At 37.4% G+C, this 20,312-nt stretch overlaps 1 protein-coding gene across 1 annotated transcript in view; it reads left to right on the top strand.

Moving 5' to 3' along the window:
• The window catches only part of Colec10 (collectin subfamily member 10), a 50,981-nt gene that overhangs the window by 13,764 nt on the left and 16,905 nt on the right, over positions 1-20,312 (top strand). The window contains exons 2-3 of the mRNA XM_031358493.1: positions 15,071-15,142; positions 20,077-20,148. Of these exons, the coding sequence (XP_031214353.1) occupies positions 15,071-15,142; positions 20,077-20,148 (144 nt within the window). The remainder of the gene's footprint in view (positions 1-15,070; positions 15,143-20,076; positions 20,149-20,312) is intronic.

Below are 20,312 nucleotides of genomic sequence, written 5' to 3' on the forward strand. Positions count from 1 at the left end.
TAAGACAGAATTTATAGGTTAGATTTATAAAAGAAGGAGAAAATATAGCCTTTTTTCATTATTTTTGACAAAGTTTGATAATAATTTTGAAGAGAATCTGTATAAAGAGAAGCTAGTGGACTTTCCCTGTACTCTTACCTTGTATTTCTGGATCCACTTCTCTCACTGAGGCTTTTCTATAGATTTGCTCTACTTATGTTTCTTCTTCTCTCTCTCTCTCTCTCTCTTTTTATTGGATATTTTCTTTATTTACATTTACATTTCAAAAGTTATCCCCTTTCCCAGTTTTCAACCTCCAAAAATCCCCTATCCCATCCCCCTGATTCTATGAGAGTGTTATCCCACCCCCCTGCCCACTCTTACCTCCCCACTCTGGCATTCCCCTACACTGGGGCATCGAGCCTTCACAGGGCCAAGGGCCTCTCCTCCCAGTAATATCCAACAAGGCCATCCTCTGCTACATATGCAGCTGGAGCCATGAGTCCCTCCATGTGTACACTGTGGTTGGTGGTTTAGTCCCTGGGAGATCTGAGGGGTCTGGTTGGTTCATATTGTTGTTCTTCCTATGGGGCTGCAAACCCCTTCAGTTCCTTCAAATCTTTTTGTAACTCCTCTGTTGAGGACCCCACTCACAGTCTAATAGTTGGCTGGGAGTACTGTACTTGTCAGGCTTTGGCAGAGCCTCTCAGGAGACAGCTATATCAGGTTCTTGTCAGCAAGCACTTCTTGGCATCCACAATAGTATCTTGGTTAAGTGACTATGTGGGATGGACCCCTAGGTGGAGCAGTCTCTGGATGGCCTTTCCTTCAGTATCTACTCCACATTTTATCTTTGTATCTCCTCCTGTGAGTATTTTCTTCTCCCTTGCAGGACTTAAGCATCTACACTTTGGTCTTCCTTTTTCTTGAGCTTCATGTGGTCTGTGAATTCTGTTTTGCATACTCTGAGCTTTTAGGCTTATATCCTAAGCTTATCAGTGAGTACATACCCTATATGTTCTTTTGTGATTGGGTTACTTCACTCAGGATGATATTTTCTAGTTCCAACCATTTGCCTAAGAATTTCATGGTCATTGTTTTTAATAGCTGAGTAGTATTATATTATGTAAATACACCATGATTTCTGTATCCATTCCTCTGTTGAAGGACATCTGGGTTCTTTCCAGCTTCTGTCTATTATGAACATAATGGAGCTTGTGTCCTTATTAAATATTGGAGCATCTTCTGGGAATATGCCCAGGAGTAGTGTAGCTGGGTCCTCAGGTAGTATTATGTCCAATTTTCTGAGGAACTGCCAAACTGATTTCCAGAGTGGTTGTACTAGCTTGAAATCCCACCAATAGAGGAGTGTTCCTTTCTCCACACCTCCGCCAGCATCTGCAGTCACCTGAGTCTTTGATCATAGCCATTCTGACTGGTGTGAGATAGAATCTCAGGGTTGTTTTGATTTGCATTTCTCTAATAATTAAGGATGTTGAACATTTCTTTAGGTGCTTCTCAGCCATTTGAGTTTCCTATTGAGAATTCTTTGTTTAGCTCTGTTCCCCATTTTTAATAGGGCTGTCTTGTTCTCTGGAGTTTAACTTCTTGAGTTCTTTGTACATATTGGATATTAGCCCTCTATCAGATTTAGGGTCCTATTGACAGTATCCTTTGCTTTTCAGAAGCTTTGCAATTTTATCAGGTCCAATTTGACAATTCTTGATCTTAGAGTATAAACCATGGGTGTTCTTTTCAGAAAAATTTCTCCTGTGCCCATGTGCTCAAGGCTCTTTTACACTTTCTCTTCTATTAGTTTCAGTGTATCTGGTTTTATGTGGAGGTCCTTGATTCACTTGGACTTGAGCTTTGTCCAAGGAGATAAGAATTGATCAATGTGAATTCTTCTTCATGCCTACCACCAGCACCATTTGTTGAAAATGCTCTTTTTCTCAACGGCATGGTTTTAGGTCCTTTGTCAAATGTCATGTAACCATAAGTATATGGGTTCATTTCTGGGTCTTCAGTTCTATTCTATTGATCTTCCTGCCTCTCTCTGGACCAATTCCATACAGTTTTTATCAATATTGCTCTGTGCTACAGCTTGAGGTAATGGATGGTGATTCCCCCAGAAGTTTTTTTATTGTTGAGAATAATTTTTACTGTCTTGGGTTTTTAGTTATTCCAAATGAATTTGCAAATTGCTCTTTCTAACTCTTTGAAAAATTGAGTTGGGATTTTGATGGGAATTGCATTGAATCTGCAGATTGCTTTCAGACTTTTATTATATTAATACTGCTAATCTATGAGCATGAAATGTCTTTCCATTCTCTGAGGTCTTGGATTTTATTCTTCAGAGACTTGAAGTTCTTGTCAAACAGACCTTTTACTTGCTTAGTTAGAGTCACACCAAGGTATTTTATATTATTTATGACTAGTATAAAAGGTGTTGTTTCCCTAATTTATTTCTCAGCCTGTTTATCTTTTGTGTAGAGGAAAGCTACTGAATTGAGTTAATTTTATATCCACAACTTTGCTGAAGTTGTTTATCAGATTTAGGAGTTTTCTGGAAGAATTTTTGGAGTCACTTAAGTATAGTATCATGTCATCTGCAAATACTGGTATTTTGACCTCTTCCTTTCCAATTTATATCCCTTTGACCTCCCTTTGTTATCTAATTGCTCTGGCCAGTACTATATTAAGTAGGTAGGGAGAGAGTGGGCAGCCTTGCCTAGTCTTTGATTTTAGTGAGATTGCTTCAAGTTTCTCTTCATTTAGTTTGTTGTTGCACTACTGATTTCCTGTATATTGCTTTTACTATGTTTAGGTTTGGGAATTGAATTCCTGATCTTTCCAAGACTTTTATAGTGGAGGGGTGTTATAGTTTGTCAAATGCTTTTTCAGCATCTAATGAGATGCTCATGTGTTTTTTTTTCTTTGAGTTTGTTTATATAGTAGATTACATTGATGGATTTTCATATATTGAGCCTTCCCTGCATCACTAGGATGAAGCCTACTTGATCATGATGGATGATTTTCTTTTCTTTTATATCTTTTTTCTTTCTTTTATTAGATATTTTCTTTATTTGCATTCCAAATGTTATCTCCTTTCCTAGTTTCCCCTCCAAAAACCTCCTATTTTCCCCTTCCTCCCCCTGCATCTATGAGGGTGTTCCCCTACCCACTCACCCACTCCTGCCTCACTGCCCTCATATTCCCCTACACTAGGGCTTAGAGCCTTCACAGGACCAAGGGCCTCTCCTCCCATTGGTGACTGAGAAGTCCATCCTCTGCTACATATGCAGCTGGAGCTATGAGTCCCTCCATGTGTACTCTTTGGTTGATGGTTTAGTTCCTTGGAGCTCTGGGGATACTGGTTGGTTCATATTGTTGTTCCTCCTATGGATTAACTGATGTGTTCTTGGATTCGGGTTGCAAAAATTTTATTGAGTATTTTTCCATTGATATTCATAATGAAAATTGGTCTGCGGTTCCCTTTCTTTGTTGAGTCTTTGGGTAGTTTAGTTATAAGCATAACTGTGTATTCTTAGAACAAATTGGGTAGTGTTCCTTCTGTTTCCATTTTCATTGAATAGTTTGAAGAGTATTGGAATTAGGTTTTCCTTGAAGTTCTGATAGAATTCTGCACTAAATCCATCTAGTCCTTAGCTTTTTTTGTTTGGGAGGCTTTTAATGACTGCTGCTATTTCTTTACAGATTATGGGACTGTTCAGATGGTTTAATCTGATCCTGATTTAACTTTGGTATTTGGTATCTGTCTAGAAAATTGTCCATTTCATCCAGATTTTCCAATTTTGTTGAGTACTGGCTTTTGTGGTAGGATCTAATGATATTTTTCTGTTGTTATGTCTCCCTTTTCATTTATAATTTCGATAATTTGGATACTGTTTCTATGCCCTCTGGTTAGTCTGGCTAAGGGTTTGATCTATCTTGTTGATTTTCTCAAAGAACCAGCTCCTGGTTTGTTGATTCTTTGTGTAGTTCTTTTTGTTTCTACTTGGTTGATTTCAGCCCTGAGTTTGATTATTTCTTAATGTCTACTCCTCTTGGTTGTATTTACTTCTTTTTGTTTAAGAGCTTTCAGGTTTACTGTCAAGCTGCTAGTGTATGCTCTCTCCAGTTTCTTTTTGGAGGCACTCAGAGCTATAAGATTTCCTCTTAGCTCTGCTTTCATTGTGTCCCATAAGTTTTGGTGTGATGTGCCTTCATTTTCATTAAATTCTTAAAAAGTCTTTAATTTCTTTCTTTTATTCTTCCTTGAACGAGTTATCATTGAATAGAGCATTGTTCAGCTTCCATGTGTACATGTTCTTTCTATTATTTTTGTTATTATTGAAGACCAGCCTTTGTCTGTGGTGATCTGATAGGATGCATGGCATTATTTCAATATTCTTTTATCTGTTGAATCCAGTTTTATGACAGTTATACTGTCATAGTCCCAAACTGTACACCCTAGGAGGCATAATACAAGAATAAAGATCATCCTCTCTAAGCCATCACTTTTACTATCAGCATAAAATTGAATATAATTATAATCACTAGAATATAATGTTAACCATGGTTTCAACCAGTGTCATAATAACACTTTCAGGTGTTTACAGTTTCTGATTTTTTTTACTTCAAACATTCTTGTATGTTATTTGATTATGTCCATGAAAGAAGTCCCTTGAAGTAAACTAGGGTATCAAATTTTCGATTTTAATTTTTTTCTTTTTCAATACTAGGGACTCAACCTAGTATACCACCCATGGTAGGCATGTATGCTACTATTTAACTATACATGCAGCTCTCTTTTTTTCACTTTAAAAGAATATTTATTTTACATTTATTTATCTCTATCTATCTATCTATCTATCTATCTATCTATCTATCTATCTATATATATCTACCTACCTATCTAACTATCTATTTATCCTTGCCATGTGTAGAGGTCAAAGGACAACTTCCAGAAGTCAGCAGACTCTCTCCTTTCACAGTATGGGTTCAAGGAGGGAACTTGAAACCTCAAGCTTAGCAGCGGGTGCCTTTACTCTGGGATTCATCCTGCTGGCCTGTGATTTACAGGGTCTTATTAAGTTGCTCAAACTACCCTTTAATTCATTATGCAGCCTAAGCAGACTTTAAAGTTTCAATTTTTCTCTATCAGTTTCCAGAGCAGCCAGGATTGCAGCCTGTAGATTTTTTACTTCTTTAGCACATGCACTTTATTTAGTCTAACTTCCAGATTATTTTCAAGATGTTTTTCTGTTGCCAAGAATCATTAATGAGAAACTTCAACACTCTTTATTTATATCTTCTTTGGATCTGTCATAAAATATACTATAGATAGTTATAGAGGAATATAAAATATTTGATATTGATATAATATATGGTATATGATATATATATACCTACACACATACACACACACACATATATATATGTATATATATATATATACATATATTGTATTTCTCATCAAGTATTTGTTATTTAAACCTTTGAGTAATCTTTTAAAATCATTCATTGCCCTTTCTGAAAAGGAATTTTTCTAAGTTCTTTGTATATTATGACAATTACTTCATTCTTATACAGTATTCACTTTTTCTTTTGCCATTTATTTGTTTATAATCTTTATAAATTTATGTATATCTACTTTAAACTCTCACCATGTCATTATGTTTGACCTATCCTTTATGACTTTTGTTTTCTTCTTTATGTGGACAAGATTCACAGAGAAAGAATGTGTATGTGCCGTTCTGTGAGAGCAAGAGCTCAAGGGCATTTTGATGATCAGGAAGCAAACAACTTGGTCAAGAAGAGATTCTACAAGTCAAGACCATAAAATAAGGTGTAAGAATTTCCTTGATGATAATCTGAAAGGCCATATACTAGACTAAGTGTGGTCTTACCCTACAGAAACTGCTAGAACATTTTGAAAAAGGGAATAACAGTGAAAATATTATTTCTAAGATTTGTTTGCAAGTTAGTTTGATAAAGCAAAGTTCAGATTCATGTAAACTGGTATTTCAATGGTTTGTTGAACAGAAACTATTCTAATTGCATTGGATGCATCAATTAGTTAAACATAATAAAGACCATTTAAGAATTACATACAATGGACAACAACTGGGGGCTGAAGACAGAATAGGTAAGATAGAGATAACAAGAACAAGAGGGGAAAAAAAGGTAGAAAATGAGAAAAGGTTAGAATGAAGATGGGCCTGAAGTTGGATAAATTATTAAAACCAGCTTGACTCTTCAGCCTGGGACATTTGACCATGATAGAAATATTAGGACAAAAAATAAATTAGAGGAAGAAACAAAACCACTTCAGGGCAGTAGCAGAAGTACTGTTCTGTGTATTTTCCTAGGCTGCCTTATTGCTTTATAGGATGTACTACAGACTGAGGCCAATTCATTAATCATCCACTACAGGGAATGACATTTCAATCAATCACAAATTCATTTGACTGTATTGTCATTAAGCTCACATTTATCCATCTTGTCTTTAGGGATGTTACTCCTTTCATTTCAAGACTACTTATTGAACAGGCACCTATTCAGCTCAGACTTGGTGCCAAGTGCTAAGAATGCAAGGAAGATAGTATGCCATTTCAGATCTATCCAATACTGGTATGATACCTTATAGTAGGAGGCTATGAGTTGGTGGAGGAGTACCATTAAGGGAGCACCATTAATTCTCTGTGCTAAAGTGCAATCCTGGCATAGGCATACCTGTACCTAGAAGGCTCATGACCTGGGACTGTCAGGAACATATCACCTAATAGAATATAAAAATTCACATGAGCTCTTATTGGTGAGAATGTTTTAGCACATACCTGTTATAACATACTAACAAAAGTATACATTGGTTCATTTTTGTGTTCCTGTCTTAGATGTGAATATACTCTGTTGAATTTCTCTCAGAGATTCTACTTTTTCCTAACAAAAGCAAGGGAGAGCTGGGGATGTGGGCAGACAGAGGCAGGCGGCTCTTTTCTGCTCCTGTAACAGATTCTTTTAGCGTTTGTTACACTGATTTTTGGCTTCCTGTGACTGTGCCCTTGCCCTGAGAAGGATCTTGCTGTCTTAATCATCATCTAGTAGTTATATTATTGAGAAACTTGTATTAGCAAGTAAAAGAAGCCAAAACAGCGAACAGAAGACAGAATGCCAATTTCCAGATTTCTGTACCAGGAAGCAATGGAGCCATGCTAGAGCCACATGCTTGACCAACTTGTTCTGGGCTCACATTTCTTGCCTTCGTTTTGTTTTCCTCTATAATTACCACAGTGTAAAGCTTGTTCCTTCTTGTGTTGTTAGGATATATTCAGCATCTTGTCTGGAACTCCTAAAGACAGATGGATTCTCCTCTATTTTTTGGAAATTCTAATTAAAATCCTTAAATTGAAATTTGTGGCTCCTTATAGGGTCACATGTTATCAGAATCCCAGAAAAAATATACCAAGAGTAAAACCAATGGATGACTATTCAGTATATGCATAATATTTATAAATGGAATACATTTGATCCAAGGACTGCAGTATGAGTTTGATCATCAATAATCTCACATAATTTTCAAGTAGTTTCATAACAAAGTAGTTATATTCTCAATAACTCTGAAGAATAGAAGTTAATTGTTTAGTATAAAATTTAATTTAAATTTAAATAATTGATTAAATAATTTAACAAGTTATATATTAAAATTACTTTAATTCAATTATTTATTAAATATAATGATTTAATGAAATGGAACTATACACTATTAAGCATGTTATTAAAAGCTTTTATTTGGGAAATTTAAAGTTTGAGTCTATCTCATATACATGTATATGTATATCCAAAGTATACCTAAATGTACATTTTTATGTACAGATTTGAATGAGTATCCCAGCACTTATTCCCAAAGCTGGAGTCATTAACAAATTATATCATTTTTTAGATAAATGTGCTTGTTTATTTTTATATAGAAAGTTAAAATTGATTAAATATTCAATTCTGTAAGACACCAGGCATCTTCAATGGATCATCAATCCAATTATAGAGGAAAACAGAGCCAAGAGGAGAACAAATTGCTCACGCATGTGGATCTAGCATGGCTCCATTCTTCCCTGATACCTAAGTTTGTAAATTGACATTTCAGAGCTGATCAATATTGTGAATTTATCATTGTCCATGCTTAAACTTTTCATGAATTGATAGTACAACGTCACATCTTCTTAATGCATTGCTATCTATTTTTAAGATCCTCCATGGAACAACCTTCCATTTAAGATCAAGAGTCCCAGTTAGTTAAGACACAATGGGTTCTTTTGTACTGTGAGCCCGGAAGAATCAGCTTTCCATAACTGTAACAGAATGCTTGATATAACTAACATGTAAAGAGGTTTACTTAAATGCTTGGTGTTAGAGCAAACCCATTACTTTTTGGATACAAGTGGTGGCAAACATGGCAATGACTGAGGTCATGCAAATGCAAACTGCTTCGTTCATGGGCATGAAGCAAAAGAAAAGGAAAGAACTAGATTCCTAAATCTCATGCAAAGGAATACCCCCAATGACCATGGGAGTTCATACTATGCCCAAACTGCTAAAGGTTTAACCACCTCTCAAGTCTTTGGGACATGAACTGCAGGAAACCTCTCTCCATCCAAACTCTAGCAGGTGGTAAGTGATCTGATGGGAGCTGGAACTCTTGATGTGTAAGGTTTAATCCTATGGATATAATCAGCTTATCCCAATCTTCTCAGGATTATTGCTTTCTATAAATGACCAGTAGGAATTTATCTTCCTCAGCTCCTTTTAGTCTATTAGTAGTTCTTTCAGTAGAAAAGAAAAATGACATAATTGTTCATGATTTGTTTTTAAAGAACTCAGGTTCACTCCTATGAATTTTGGCTTCTCTTTCTAACTGTTCATTTCTCCTTCTTACTAGATTAGGCTGAAAGAGCATAATCATATAGGCAGATGATAAGTGGAACCACAAGAATTCCATGAAGCAGATCTTATCAAGTACTTGAGTAAAATTCAGTATTGTTGTTATAGTAATATGCTTACATAGGATGCTGTTCCTACCCTTTAGACATTTGTTGACATGTTGAAGGACGATATGTTGCCATGCTTGTAATTTCAAAAAAGTCAACAAAAAATAGTTAAGGTAGTGACATCAACCTAGTAGCTATATCTTTGTACTGGTACATCTGTTCTTCATCTTTAAGTGTATGAAATTTTTCTTAGTGTGAAGTAAAAAAACATTCAGTCAAACAAAAATGTAATAAAGTTACAGGGTAGGGGTTGAGGTAGTGAATACATGGGGATTATCACTTTTTAACTCCCCATTAAAACACAAACAGTAGAGCACAAAGAAGTAGCAGGACATACCTTTAACTTGAAACTCTCTTATGAAATAGGTAGGGTTTTTTTTCCATTTTAAAAATAAAAATTAAGACCCAGAGAGGTGAAATGGGAATTTTCAATAATTCAATCTGTTCCCTGTGCCTCGGGGAGAGCTGTGCAGAAAGCATTGAATTGAAAAAGCTTGGGGTAAACAGGGAGGCAAATAAAGGCACTGAGGGAATAATAAATAGATAAACATGAGCAAGGCAAACGATTGCAGATCCCAAGAAGGACTGCATATTTCAGCAAAGAACCTGGAGAAGAGAAAATGCAGGTCCAGTATAATAATCTTTTTCCTTGAGGCTCATGAGCCATCTCTGTCCTTGTACTGAAAGCTTCAAAACAAGAGGTGGAATTGGCAGATTTGGAAACAAAATGTAAGGAGAGGTGAGGAGCTTGCTATAGTGGCAGAGGGTCTATGTCACATGCCCCATCCAGGGTGATTAGAGGAAAGATTGCTAACAACTTCTCTCCTGTCTCTAAAGTTACTTTAACATTAGAAAAGACACACTTTCCAGTGATTTTATTTGGCATTTCCAAAATTATGATAGTAATTCCTTTAAATATTTACTCCATTTAAATTCATGGTACAGACTTGAGTTCAGCTATTTAATTTCAAATAAATCCTACCTTTGAAAAAAGGTGGCTGACTATATGCTGTGGTGGAATTCTGATGGGGAGATTATTACAGTATGCTGATGGCCTGGAGGGGCTCAAGCAAATAATTTTTAGAAACTTAAAATTAGTCTATTATAGCTTAGCTTAGCTTGTTTTTTTTTTAAATGTAAGTAGTTATTTTTTTAATAAAGGAATCTCATAAAATATTTCCAAGACACTAAAAGACAACATTGAGATGTGGGGCTCCTTTCCAGTGCTTGTTTTTATGTCTCCCTTCTGTTTTCACTAAAGTAATTCTCAAAGATTAAATAACCAGGACCCAAGAGAAGTAAACACAAGTTGTTTGCTTCAGCTCTAGCAGGCAGGCTGGTGCAGTCACATAGGTCACAGGAACCTTAATCTTGTTTCTGTCCTTCAGGATCTTTCATCAGAAGCCACCAGGGAGCAGCAAATGACTAAATCACTCACCTTGCTTCCTCCAGTGAGACACTAGTTTGGAAATGAATGGGAGAGACCCTAGGGAGGGGAGGAAGGAAGGAAAAAAAATACTGGTACCAATATTCACACCCATGTGGCTTTATGATCTTGCCCTTTAATGACTAGAAATTGTCTCTTTAGTCCCATTGCATGGATCCACAGTCTAGGTCCCAAGATTGTGAGAATAAAAATCCATTTAAAAATCACTCCATTTTTGGAGAACATGGGCTTTGAGGAAAGATAGACAAAATATGAATCCCAATGTTACCATTACACATGCAGTAGCCAGATAGATGTTGTCTCACCTCTGCTTGACCTCATTCCCTCATCTGGAAAATGGAGCTGAGGAGAGCATCCTTCGGAAAGGTTGTCATGGGGATCAAATGATAGAGGACATAACAGATAGAATGGAAACTTTGGTGCATAATATTCAACAACACTGTCATAAAATTTGTAAAGTGTCATACGGTTCATTCAAAGTATAGACAATTCCATCCTATTTCAGACATCAGGCTGTGCTAAATTCTCTATGTGCAAACAAAAAATTGCTTAGGCTAGCAGCCTATCCTTCAGCTCTTAGAGGACTGAATGTGAGCTTTAAGCAGAGATGATCAGACACATTAAATATAAAAAGGTAACCGGAAGAATTTAGCTCAGTCTTCTAATAGTAAAGAAGATAATAGTTATGTATATAATGTCCATTGAATGAAAAATGAGGAAATAAAAGAAAGAAGAGGTGAAAAAGATGGAGGCGGGGGAAATCTTCTGGAAGAAACACACACACACACACACGCACGCACGCACACACACACACGCACACATACAAATAAAAAATTTTTTGTTCATTCCACCACTGAGCAAAACAATACTCAAAAAGATAAAGCGACTCCCAGAATGCAGAATTGCTCTGCTAGTGAGTGGCAAAACCAGGTTTCACAAATTCTACCTCTGAGACATGTTCTGTCTGAATTAAGTCATTGGAATACTAACATGATTCCAACTATCAGTTTTGTTTAGAAGGTAATTCAATTTTTTTCCTGGTAAGTTTCTCCTGTCTCTCTGAAAACTTTGACAAATGTCAAGTTTCCTAAAATCTACCATCTGCTAGAAGCCACTGAAGCCTACAGAGAATTTGTGAAATTTACAAGGGGAGGGCAGAAACAGACATGGGAAAATTCTCACTGGGATACTCAGATATCCTGCAATAATTCAGAAGTATCTTAACTGCACGGCATCCTTGTGGGGAATTGTTGTTGCTGTTGCTTTTTCTTTGCTTTTGTTTTAACTTATGAACTAGAGTGAAAATAGTTTCTACCTCCTGGAATTACCACAATTCCATGTCAAAATCCTTAGCTCAAGTGCACAGCACATATTAACCTTGCTAAATAAACACCACCAACCAAGCCCCCAGCACTGGAAAACACCATCTAGTCCAAACACAACTCCTCTAGTCTTGACCACAGAAATCATCTAAGCATCTTTGTAAAAGCCAGCTCTAGAAGGATCCTATAGTCAGCCTTATAAAACAGCCAGACGCTTGGATAATCTCACAGCCTGGAATCTCATTTTCTACTATTCTTCATGCTTTCACTGTCCTGAGACTGCCATGGTGACAATGTGGGTATATAGTCACAACATGGTATGTGTTATGCTCTTTATTTCCAAAGCACATTCACATTCTTAGGTTGTTGATTCTAAAACAACTGGACAAGTCAAGGAGGGCGGGTAATATCACACACTAACGATAAGGAAACACAGAATACAGGAGAGAGTAACGGCAGCCACCATATTGTGTATATTGGTCCATGGAAACTTCTTAGAAGTCCACACGTTATTATTTTAATTTTCATGAAAGAAAAGTGTGGCTCAGTAAAGATGGCCATTTGTTTGTTTCTCCAGAGAGGTAACAGAGGAATTAGGACTCAAGTCATCTTCCTCCAGAATCAATAAGCTAGATCAGTAGCATATCAAAGAACCACTCAAATTACTAGCAACTAGCATGATATTATTATCTGTGCCTTTCAACTCATAGTCCATTTTAGTAACTGTTTCAGTAGAACACTTATTCAGTCAGCTGGAATTGTTAAAGGTCCACTTGTCTGAGGCTGCGACAGTCGCTGTCACATACAGCTGCTTGTCAGCTGTTTGCTATTCCTAGTCTCCTACTCTTAGCTTTCCAGTCTGTGCCTCAAATTGTGGGGTCCCTCTAATGATGAGAGAAAAAGAAGATATACTACAACTTTATTTTTTAATAATTTATTAATTAGTTATTTGACAATTTCATAGTCAGAGATTATATGATCTACAATGAAACAATGCCCTAACAACTCACTCCTCCCACCCCAGTCTATCTCTCCTTTTCCTTACAAATCTTTTTCCTGCACTCATTTCTATTTCTTACATTCTGACCTGCCAGGGGCCAGCCCTAGCATGGGGTGTTTCTTCTTTCTAGTTGGTTATTCTTGAGGCAGCAGAGAGGGAAGAGCATAGGCAGAGGGTAAGACTTTGTCCTATGATTCTGGGGTAAGACTTTGTCTCATGAGAAATTTAGGGTTGCTGTATAATAAAACATCTACTTATCTAAGTCTAAGCTACAATGCTATTGTAGCTGACCTGTCTTCTGCGATCCTCTGAGGCCAGACACTGCAGTTTCTGGCACTTAGCACCTCAACCTAAAACAGCAGGAGATTAAGTAAAGGATTGATTGCTAGACACTTTTCCCTATTGCCCAGATGCCTCTTGCTTGTCTGGCTAGTGGGGAGTTTGGAGCAATAAACTTCTATTGTACCAGAAAAAGAAAATAACACTTGCAGAAGGAAAAACCTTTACATAAGCAAATATGCATAATCTCACACAAATTCATATACAAATATTCATGTTCATTTTTCATTTATATCTATCCATTCATACCCAGTTGGGTCCAGCTTGCATGCAATCTCACAACTACATACTTAGACACACGTTCATACTTACATATGCATATGGAGCAAAAGACCAAGCACCGGTGCAGAAAGAACTCACTCATTCTGGATGAAAAATGGAGCTCCAATCTTTATTATATAGAAAAAGAAAAGGCTTCTACCTTTTTAATGCTAAATGAATTAAACCCATGTTTGTAAGAAAAAAAGGTTTGTTTCTTTTAATAAAACTAAGCCTTTCTTGTACTTACCATGGGACCTGTTCTGTCCCAGGGTAAGGAGAAGCCTGCCTGCTCCTTCTGCTCTCTGCAGCATCTTCTTTTTTGTTACATATAATTTCTAAGTTATTCCACTCTGCATTCTTAAGTGTTCTGTCTAAAAACTTCTCCTTAGCTAGTTCCTCTCTCTGCTCAGTTCTTCTTACCTTTGTTCCTCTCACCTCAGTTCCCCAGTTCTGACTCTTCTCTTTGTCCTCAGTCCATAAGCATCTTTCAGAATACGTGATCACATGTTAAAAAGTTCATCAAAAGTTCACACAGAAAATCAAATCATAAATTGAAATAGAAGTTTACAACAGAGAATGTTTATGTGCATATCCATTAGGAGTAATTATCTAACTAAACTTCCATCACCTGTCTCAACTCCACAGGTTCACCAAAAGTTTAAAACCATAACTCAGTTATAAGTGAAGTTTTGTATAGGTAAACCCAGTCAATATTTTATCTTCTGTCCTAGCACCTATAATGAATCGTTACTCCCCCTATTATGACCTTTGGCTAGTTGTTTTACAACCTCTTGGAATGTGCTCTGAGTAGGGGAAAGTCTGGTTACCATCTAAGAGCAATTAATTAAGTGCTGACACTTGGGAGACTGGTAGAGTTCTCATCACAGTTTTGACTATCAGAAAATAACCTAGTAGTAGTCCCCTTATAAATGAGCTTAATAATCATTGATATAATTTTAGGAATTCTTATAAAATCATCATAAAATCTTAAGTCATCTATTTATCTATATAGCATCACTATAAGTCAGTACATCTTCGTGGATCTGCAGAGATCTGCTCCCAATGGGGTGTGCTATTACTTAGTGATTATTATATATGTATATATGTAATACAGGAAATGCATATTAATAGCAGGAATCTTTCCTAAAATGAATCCCTTACAGCCTTGCTTAATAAGGGGGCACCTGTTGCAGATTATATAATAATCCAAAGCAGGCCATTTCAGGATGGTCACCTGCTAGTTATTAGCTTGTCCCATTATGGCTCCTGACACTGACCCACTGAATTTAACCAATGCCTTCAAAATGGCCATATGTTTGGAGCTATCTATCAGAGTCTTGTGGGTTCAACAGTGGGTTCAAATGTAAAGACAGTGACCCACTTCCAAACTCCTAGCATCTACAAATAGCCAAGAGTTCAGCAATAAGAATCAAGAATCTATGAGCCCCTCTCCCATCCATGACAGACTGTTGACAGTCATTCTTATGTGGGCCCAGTGCAGGTAACTACAGCTGCTGTGAAGATTTCTATGGATATCCTGGGGGGAGGTGTTCAATCCATATATGTAAGTACATTCTCACATCCAAGTTGCAATGGCATTTTGAGTAGTCTCCTTCCCCTGGGGAGATTGACCTTAGGCATTCATGACCTACTCTCTCTTGCTTTGTTTTAAAAGGAGATGACGGTGAAAGAGGTGACACCGGAGAAGAAGGCAAGGATGGCAAAGTGGGACGCCGGGGACCAAAAGGTAGGCTAGCCTGTCTGAAATGGCCAGTCTAATGTGCAATGTTCCTAACAACCCCTCTCTCTCCTTCCCTCCCTCTCCCCTCTCTCCTTCCTGGACCTTGTCTTAGAAATTATCAGTTTCACAAGCTCTCTGCCCAGAATTAGATGTAATATGTTTGAGGTATGAGTTACCTGACCAGCGAAGGACCCCTGTGGACTTGCCTGAAGGCTAGATTCTGTTGTTTTTCTCAAGCTGTATCATTAAGGCTGTTCACAGTCTGGCTCAGGGAGGAACAGTAGCTGAAAAAAATAAGATGATGAGTTTGAAGAAACATAGTTATCAGAGCTTTGAGGGTAAGGGTACAGGGGGACAAGGACTCAGTTTTCTTTAAGAGGATGGAGTTTGTCCAAATTCCAGAGAGTAGGTGAATGACACAAATTGGACTTATTTCCCCCCTTTTTTTTCTTCTTTTTTTTTTTATCCACAAAGGTGGATAGTGGACATGGGAGGAATGGAAATTGAGTACAATAGGGTGCATGATGTGAAATTCCCAAATAATCAATGAAAATATGTTCAGGGGAAAAAAGACATAGTTATGTTCATAGAAAGGGTTGCCTGGTCCTTTGAAATGCTTGTCTTTTTTCCAAATTTCTCTATTTCTTTATTTCGTTTTCCTTATAATAAAGAATGATGTAGCAGGTCAATGGAGGGACTTGTGGGGAGGGAAAACAATGAAACAACAGTAACACAAAAGCTCCTTGGCAATCTGAGAAGGACTGTATCATTCTAAACGTCATTATGCTAATTGCTAAGTTATTCTCACAAAACAAAGATTTGTATCTACTGAATGTTTTTATGGTATCACTTCTTCTTAGTTATTTTACAGTATCACTTATTTGTGAGTTAGTTTTTGGCTTCGATTTTTAGTTTGGTTTGGCTTCGTTTTCCTTTTTGCTTTTTGAGGGCATTTTGTTTTGTTTTGTTTGTTTGGTTGATTGGATGGATTTCGCTTGTATTTTATGAGGGGTCTCATAATATATCCTTGGAAAATTCAAAATTTGCTATTTATACCAGGCTAGCCTTTTAGTCTTAGAGATTTACCTGCATCTGCCTCTTGAGTACTAGGATTATAGGTGTGTGCAACCATACCCATCCCTTATTATTGTTTTTTTTTTTTTTTAAACAAAGACTTTAAAATACTGCAGGAACACCAGGCTAATCTGCATTACAGTGTGAGATGCTGTCTCCAAAGACAAAAATAAGCAACAGAACTTCAGCAAGACAGTTTCTAATGTCTCTTTCATCACCAGGTTTTACGGCTACACATTCTCTTCCCTCTTCTGAAGTAGCTAAAAACTGTCAAATCTTGTTTGAAAGCAGAGTGAGAAATCAATCCTAAGGCAAAACCAGAACTTTATCTAGAGGTGAACCTATCTAAAACAAAATAGAAGAAACTTACTCTGCCACTTATGTGCCACTTATTTTACAGGCCCTCTGCTGTGGGCATTAGTCACTATTGGTCAGTAAATATTTTAACACCAACATGCCCAGAACTGTCAGAATCATCATATTTCAATTCATAGATACCTTCCAACTCTGTTTAAACGTAGTATATGCATAGTAGTGTCTTGGTTTCATTTTATGCATTTTTTCTAGAAAAAAAAAATACTATTCAGTTTATTTTGTGCTAGCCATCTATTTTGGACCTACCTCTTAAGTGTGGTTTTTCACACCCAGTGAAAGTTCACTGGCAACCCCTTTTTTCTTTTCCAAACATCTTCCAATCTGAGAGGGATTCTGGGTTGGGAAGAAGGGTGCGTGTCCACTTCCCCTCTCAGCACTGGGATCACATTGTGCTTAGACCCATGCAGGGCCTGTACATACTGCTACAGTCTCTGTTTCATGCTGTCAGCCCTGTTGTGCTTAGAATACCTTGTTTCCTTGATGTCCCTCATTTCAGCGGCTCTTTCTGCAAACTGTTCCACAGAGTTCCCTGACCCCTGAGGGGAGGGATTTGATGGCAACATCTTCCAAGGTCTCTCTCTCTCTCTCTCTCTTTCTCTCTCTCTCTCTCTCTCTCTCTCTCTCTCTCTCTCTCTCTCTCTCTCTCTCTCTCTCTCTCTCTCTCTCTCTCTCTCTGTCCCTCTGTCTTTCTCTCTGTCTCTCTCTGTGTCTCTGTCTCTCTCTGTCTCTCTTTGTCTGTGTCTCTGCCTCTCTGTCTGTGTCTGTCTGTGTCTGTGTCTCTCTGTCTGTGTCTCTGTCTCTGTCTGTCTCTGTCTCTGTCTCTCTCTCTCTCCACATTATTCACTTTCGGGTTTTTTTGTTTTTTGTTTTTTGTTTGTTTGTTTGTTTTTTCGAGATAGGGTTTCTCTTATACCCCTGGCTGTCCTGGAACTTACTCTGTAGACCAGGCTGGCCTCAAACTCAGAAATCCGCCTGCCTCTGCCTCCCAAGTGCTGGGATTAAAGGCGTGCACCGACACCACCCGGCTCAGTTTCAGGTTTTTTTGTTTCCATCTACTGCAGGAGGGAGTTTCTCCGATGATGACCAGGGAAGTCACTGAATTGAGTACAGCAGAATGCCATCTGGAGTGGTTTTATCACTGTGTTCCTCTAGCAGAACAGTGGTATAGGGTTTTGCCCCCAGGTCCATGCCCTGGCTGAGCCCCAGGTCGTTTGTCACCCAAACAGGATTGAATATGGGTTCCATCTCACATGGAGGGCATTGAATCGAATCACACATACTGGTTGATTACCCACACAACTTTTGTGCCACCATTGTGCCAGTATATCTTGTAGGCATGACATCACTGCAGAGTTTGTAGCTGTGTTGATATTTTCCTTTTTCTTGTGGTCACATTCAAAGTGTGTTCCAATATCATGGATACTAGACAGTACTAAACACATTGTAGCTGTGTGTAATTGCTCACAGTTATAATTTAGGTACTTGGGAGGCTGTGTCAAGAAAATTATTTAAGGTGAGCCTGGGCCACAGTATGAAAGTTGTCTAAAAAACAAACATATACCAAACAACAGCAACATAGAAATGAATAAATTGTAAAATGCTATTCGCTAAATTCTTCCACTGATTATAATAGTCACATCTAGTAAAAAATTTAAAACTCAGTGCTTTGTCTACTGTACCATATGTAATACCTCTGAAAACAGTTTAGTTGTTGTTGCTTTGAAGAAATTAAAATCATCCCTAGCTTAGAAAAAAGTTTAATCTATATAGTCCCTGTCACAACCTCTTTTTTTTCCCATGATTTATTCTTTAAAAAGAACAGTCCAAGATGTTCTTTCATTATGTAGACTATCTATCAAAGCATCTGATTGTTATATTGCTATGCAAAAACTTTTAAATTTAATTTAGTCCGTTGGCTATTTCTTGAAGATATCTCTATGCTGTTGGAATATGGTTCAGAAAGTTTTTGCATATACACATCTTGATATATGTTTTCTTCCAGTAGTTTCAGGATTTCAGCTTTTAAATTAAAGTCTTTGATGACTTTGAGTTGATTGTTCAGTAGCACAAAAAAGATAAATCTAGTTTCTTTTTTTTTTTTTTTCAGTATATCCAATTTTGTCAGCACCCTTTGTTTAATAGCCTGGTTTTTATTCCCAGTATAGTTCTTGACACATCCTGATAAAAATTCAGATGGTCTTAGCTGTGATATTTCTTCATATTCTGTTTACTGGTCCAAATTAATGTTTTTATGCCAATATCATATAGACTATGTCACTATGGCTCTATAGCATAATTTGAGGTCAGGTTTTGTGATACCTCCTGTACCATTCTTTTTCTTTTCTTTTCTTTTATTAGATATTTTCTTTATTTACATTTCAAATGTTATACCCTTTCCGAGGGTACTCCCTCACCTACCTACCCACTCCTGCCTTCCCACCCTAGCATTCTCCTACACTGGGGAATCGAGCTTTCACAGGACCAAGTGTCTCTTCTCCTACTGATGGCCAGCAAGGCCATCCTCTGCTACATATGCAGCTGAAGCCATGAGTCCCTCCGTGTTTACTCTTTGATTGGTAGTTTTTTTCCTGGGAGCTCTGGGGGTAGGGGGGGTTCTGGTTGGTTGATATTGTTGTTCCTCCTATGGGGCTGCCAACCCCTTCAGCTCTTTTCTACAACTCCTCCACTGGGGACCTCATGCTCAGTCCAATGCTTAGCTGTGAGCATCCACCTCTGTATTTCTCAGGCTCTAGTAGAACCTCTCAGGAGACAGGTATATCAGGCTCCTTTCAGCAAACACTTCTTGGTATCCACAATAGTGTCTGGGTTTGGTGACTGTATATGGGATGGATCTCCCAGGTAGGGCAGTCTCTGGATGACCTTTCCTTCAGTCTCTACTTTACATGTTGTCTTTGTATTTCCTCCCATGAGTACTTTGTTCCCCCTTTTAAGAAGGACTGGAGCATCCACAGCAGTTGAAGCTTGAGCGATCTTAGCACATTGCATCCATAATCAGTAACAGAGAGCAAAGAATGCAAGTGTGTGTGTGTGCGCTCACTTTTTTCTTTTATGTGTGTTCATACTCCAAGACTAAGCCCAAATAATGGTGCAATTCACAATGAATGAGTCTTCCTCCATCAATGAACATAATCAAGACCCCCATAGATATGTCAGTAGGTCAACCTAATTATTGAGCAAACTAACTATCACAATTAGGCATCTTAGGTAGAAGATAGATAGATAGATAGATAGATAGATAGATAGATAGATAGATATAGATAGAATAATATATATTATAAATGGGGAAAATTCTATATAGAATATAGAATAATTTTTCTATATAGAATTCTATATAATATATTCTACCTAAAATACCTAATGTATATACCTAATATATAGATGATAATCAATATAATTAAATATATGTCAGTTATATCCTTAAAGGAAAGAAAAAGCCTCATGTTATAATAATGGCATGCTTTGTTTTTCAGGAGTTAAAGGAGAGCTGGGTGATATGGGAGCCCAGGGCAATATTGGCAAGTCTGGCCCTATTGGCAAGAAGGGTAAGTTGGCCATGATATTTGGAAGTACAAACTAAAGCAAGGGAGCACATGGTGAACACATTCTTTTAATATTTTATATCATGAAAATGATCACTTTTCTTTCTTTTAAATAGCGTTCATTCTATCTCCTGGACTTGAGTCATACACAAATAATATATCCCATA

The sequence above is a fragment of the Mastomys coucha genome, unplaced genomic scaffold (assembly GCF_008632895.1).
Source record: "Mastomys coucha isolate ucsf_1 unplaced genomic scaffold, UCSF_Mcou_1 pScaffold7, whole genome shotgun sequence".
NCBI classification, from domain to species: domain Eukaryota; kingdom Metazoa; phylum Chordata; class Mammalia; order Rodentia; family Muridae; genus Mastomys; species Mastomys coucha.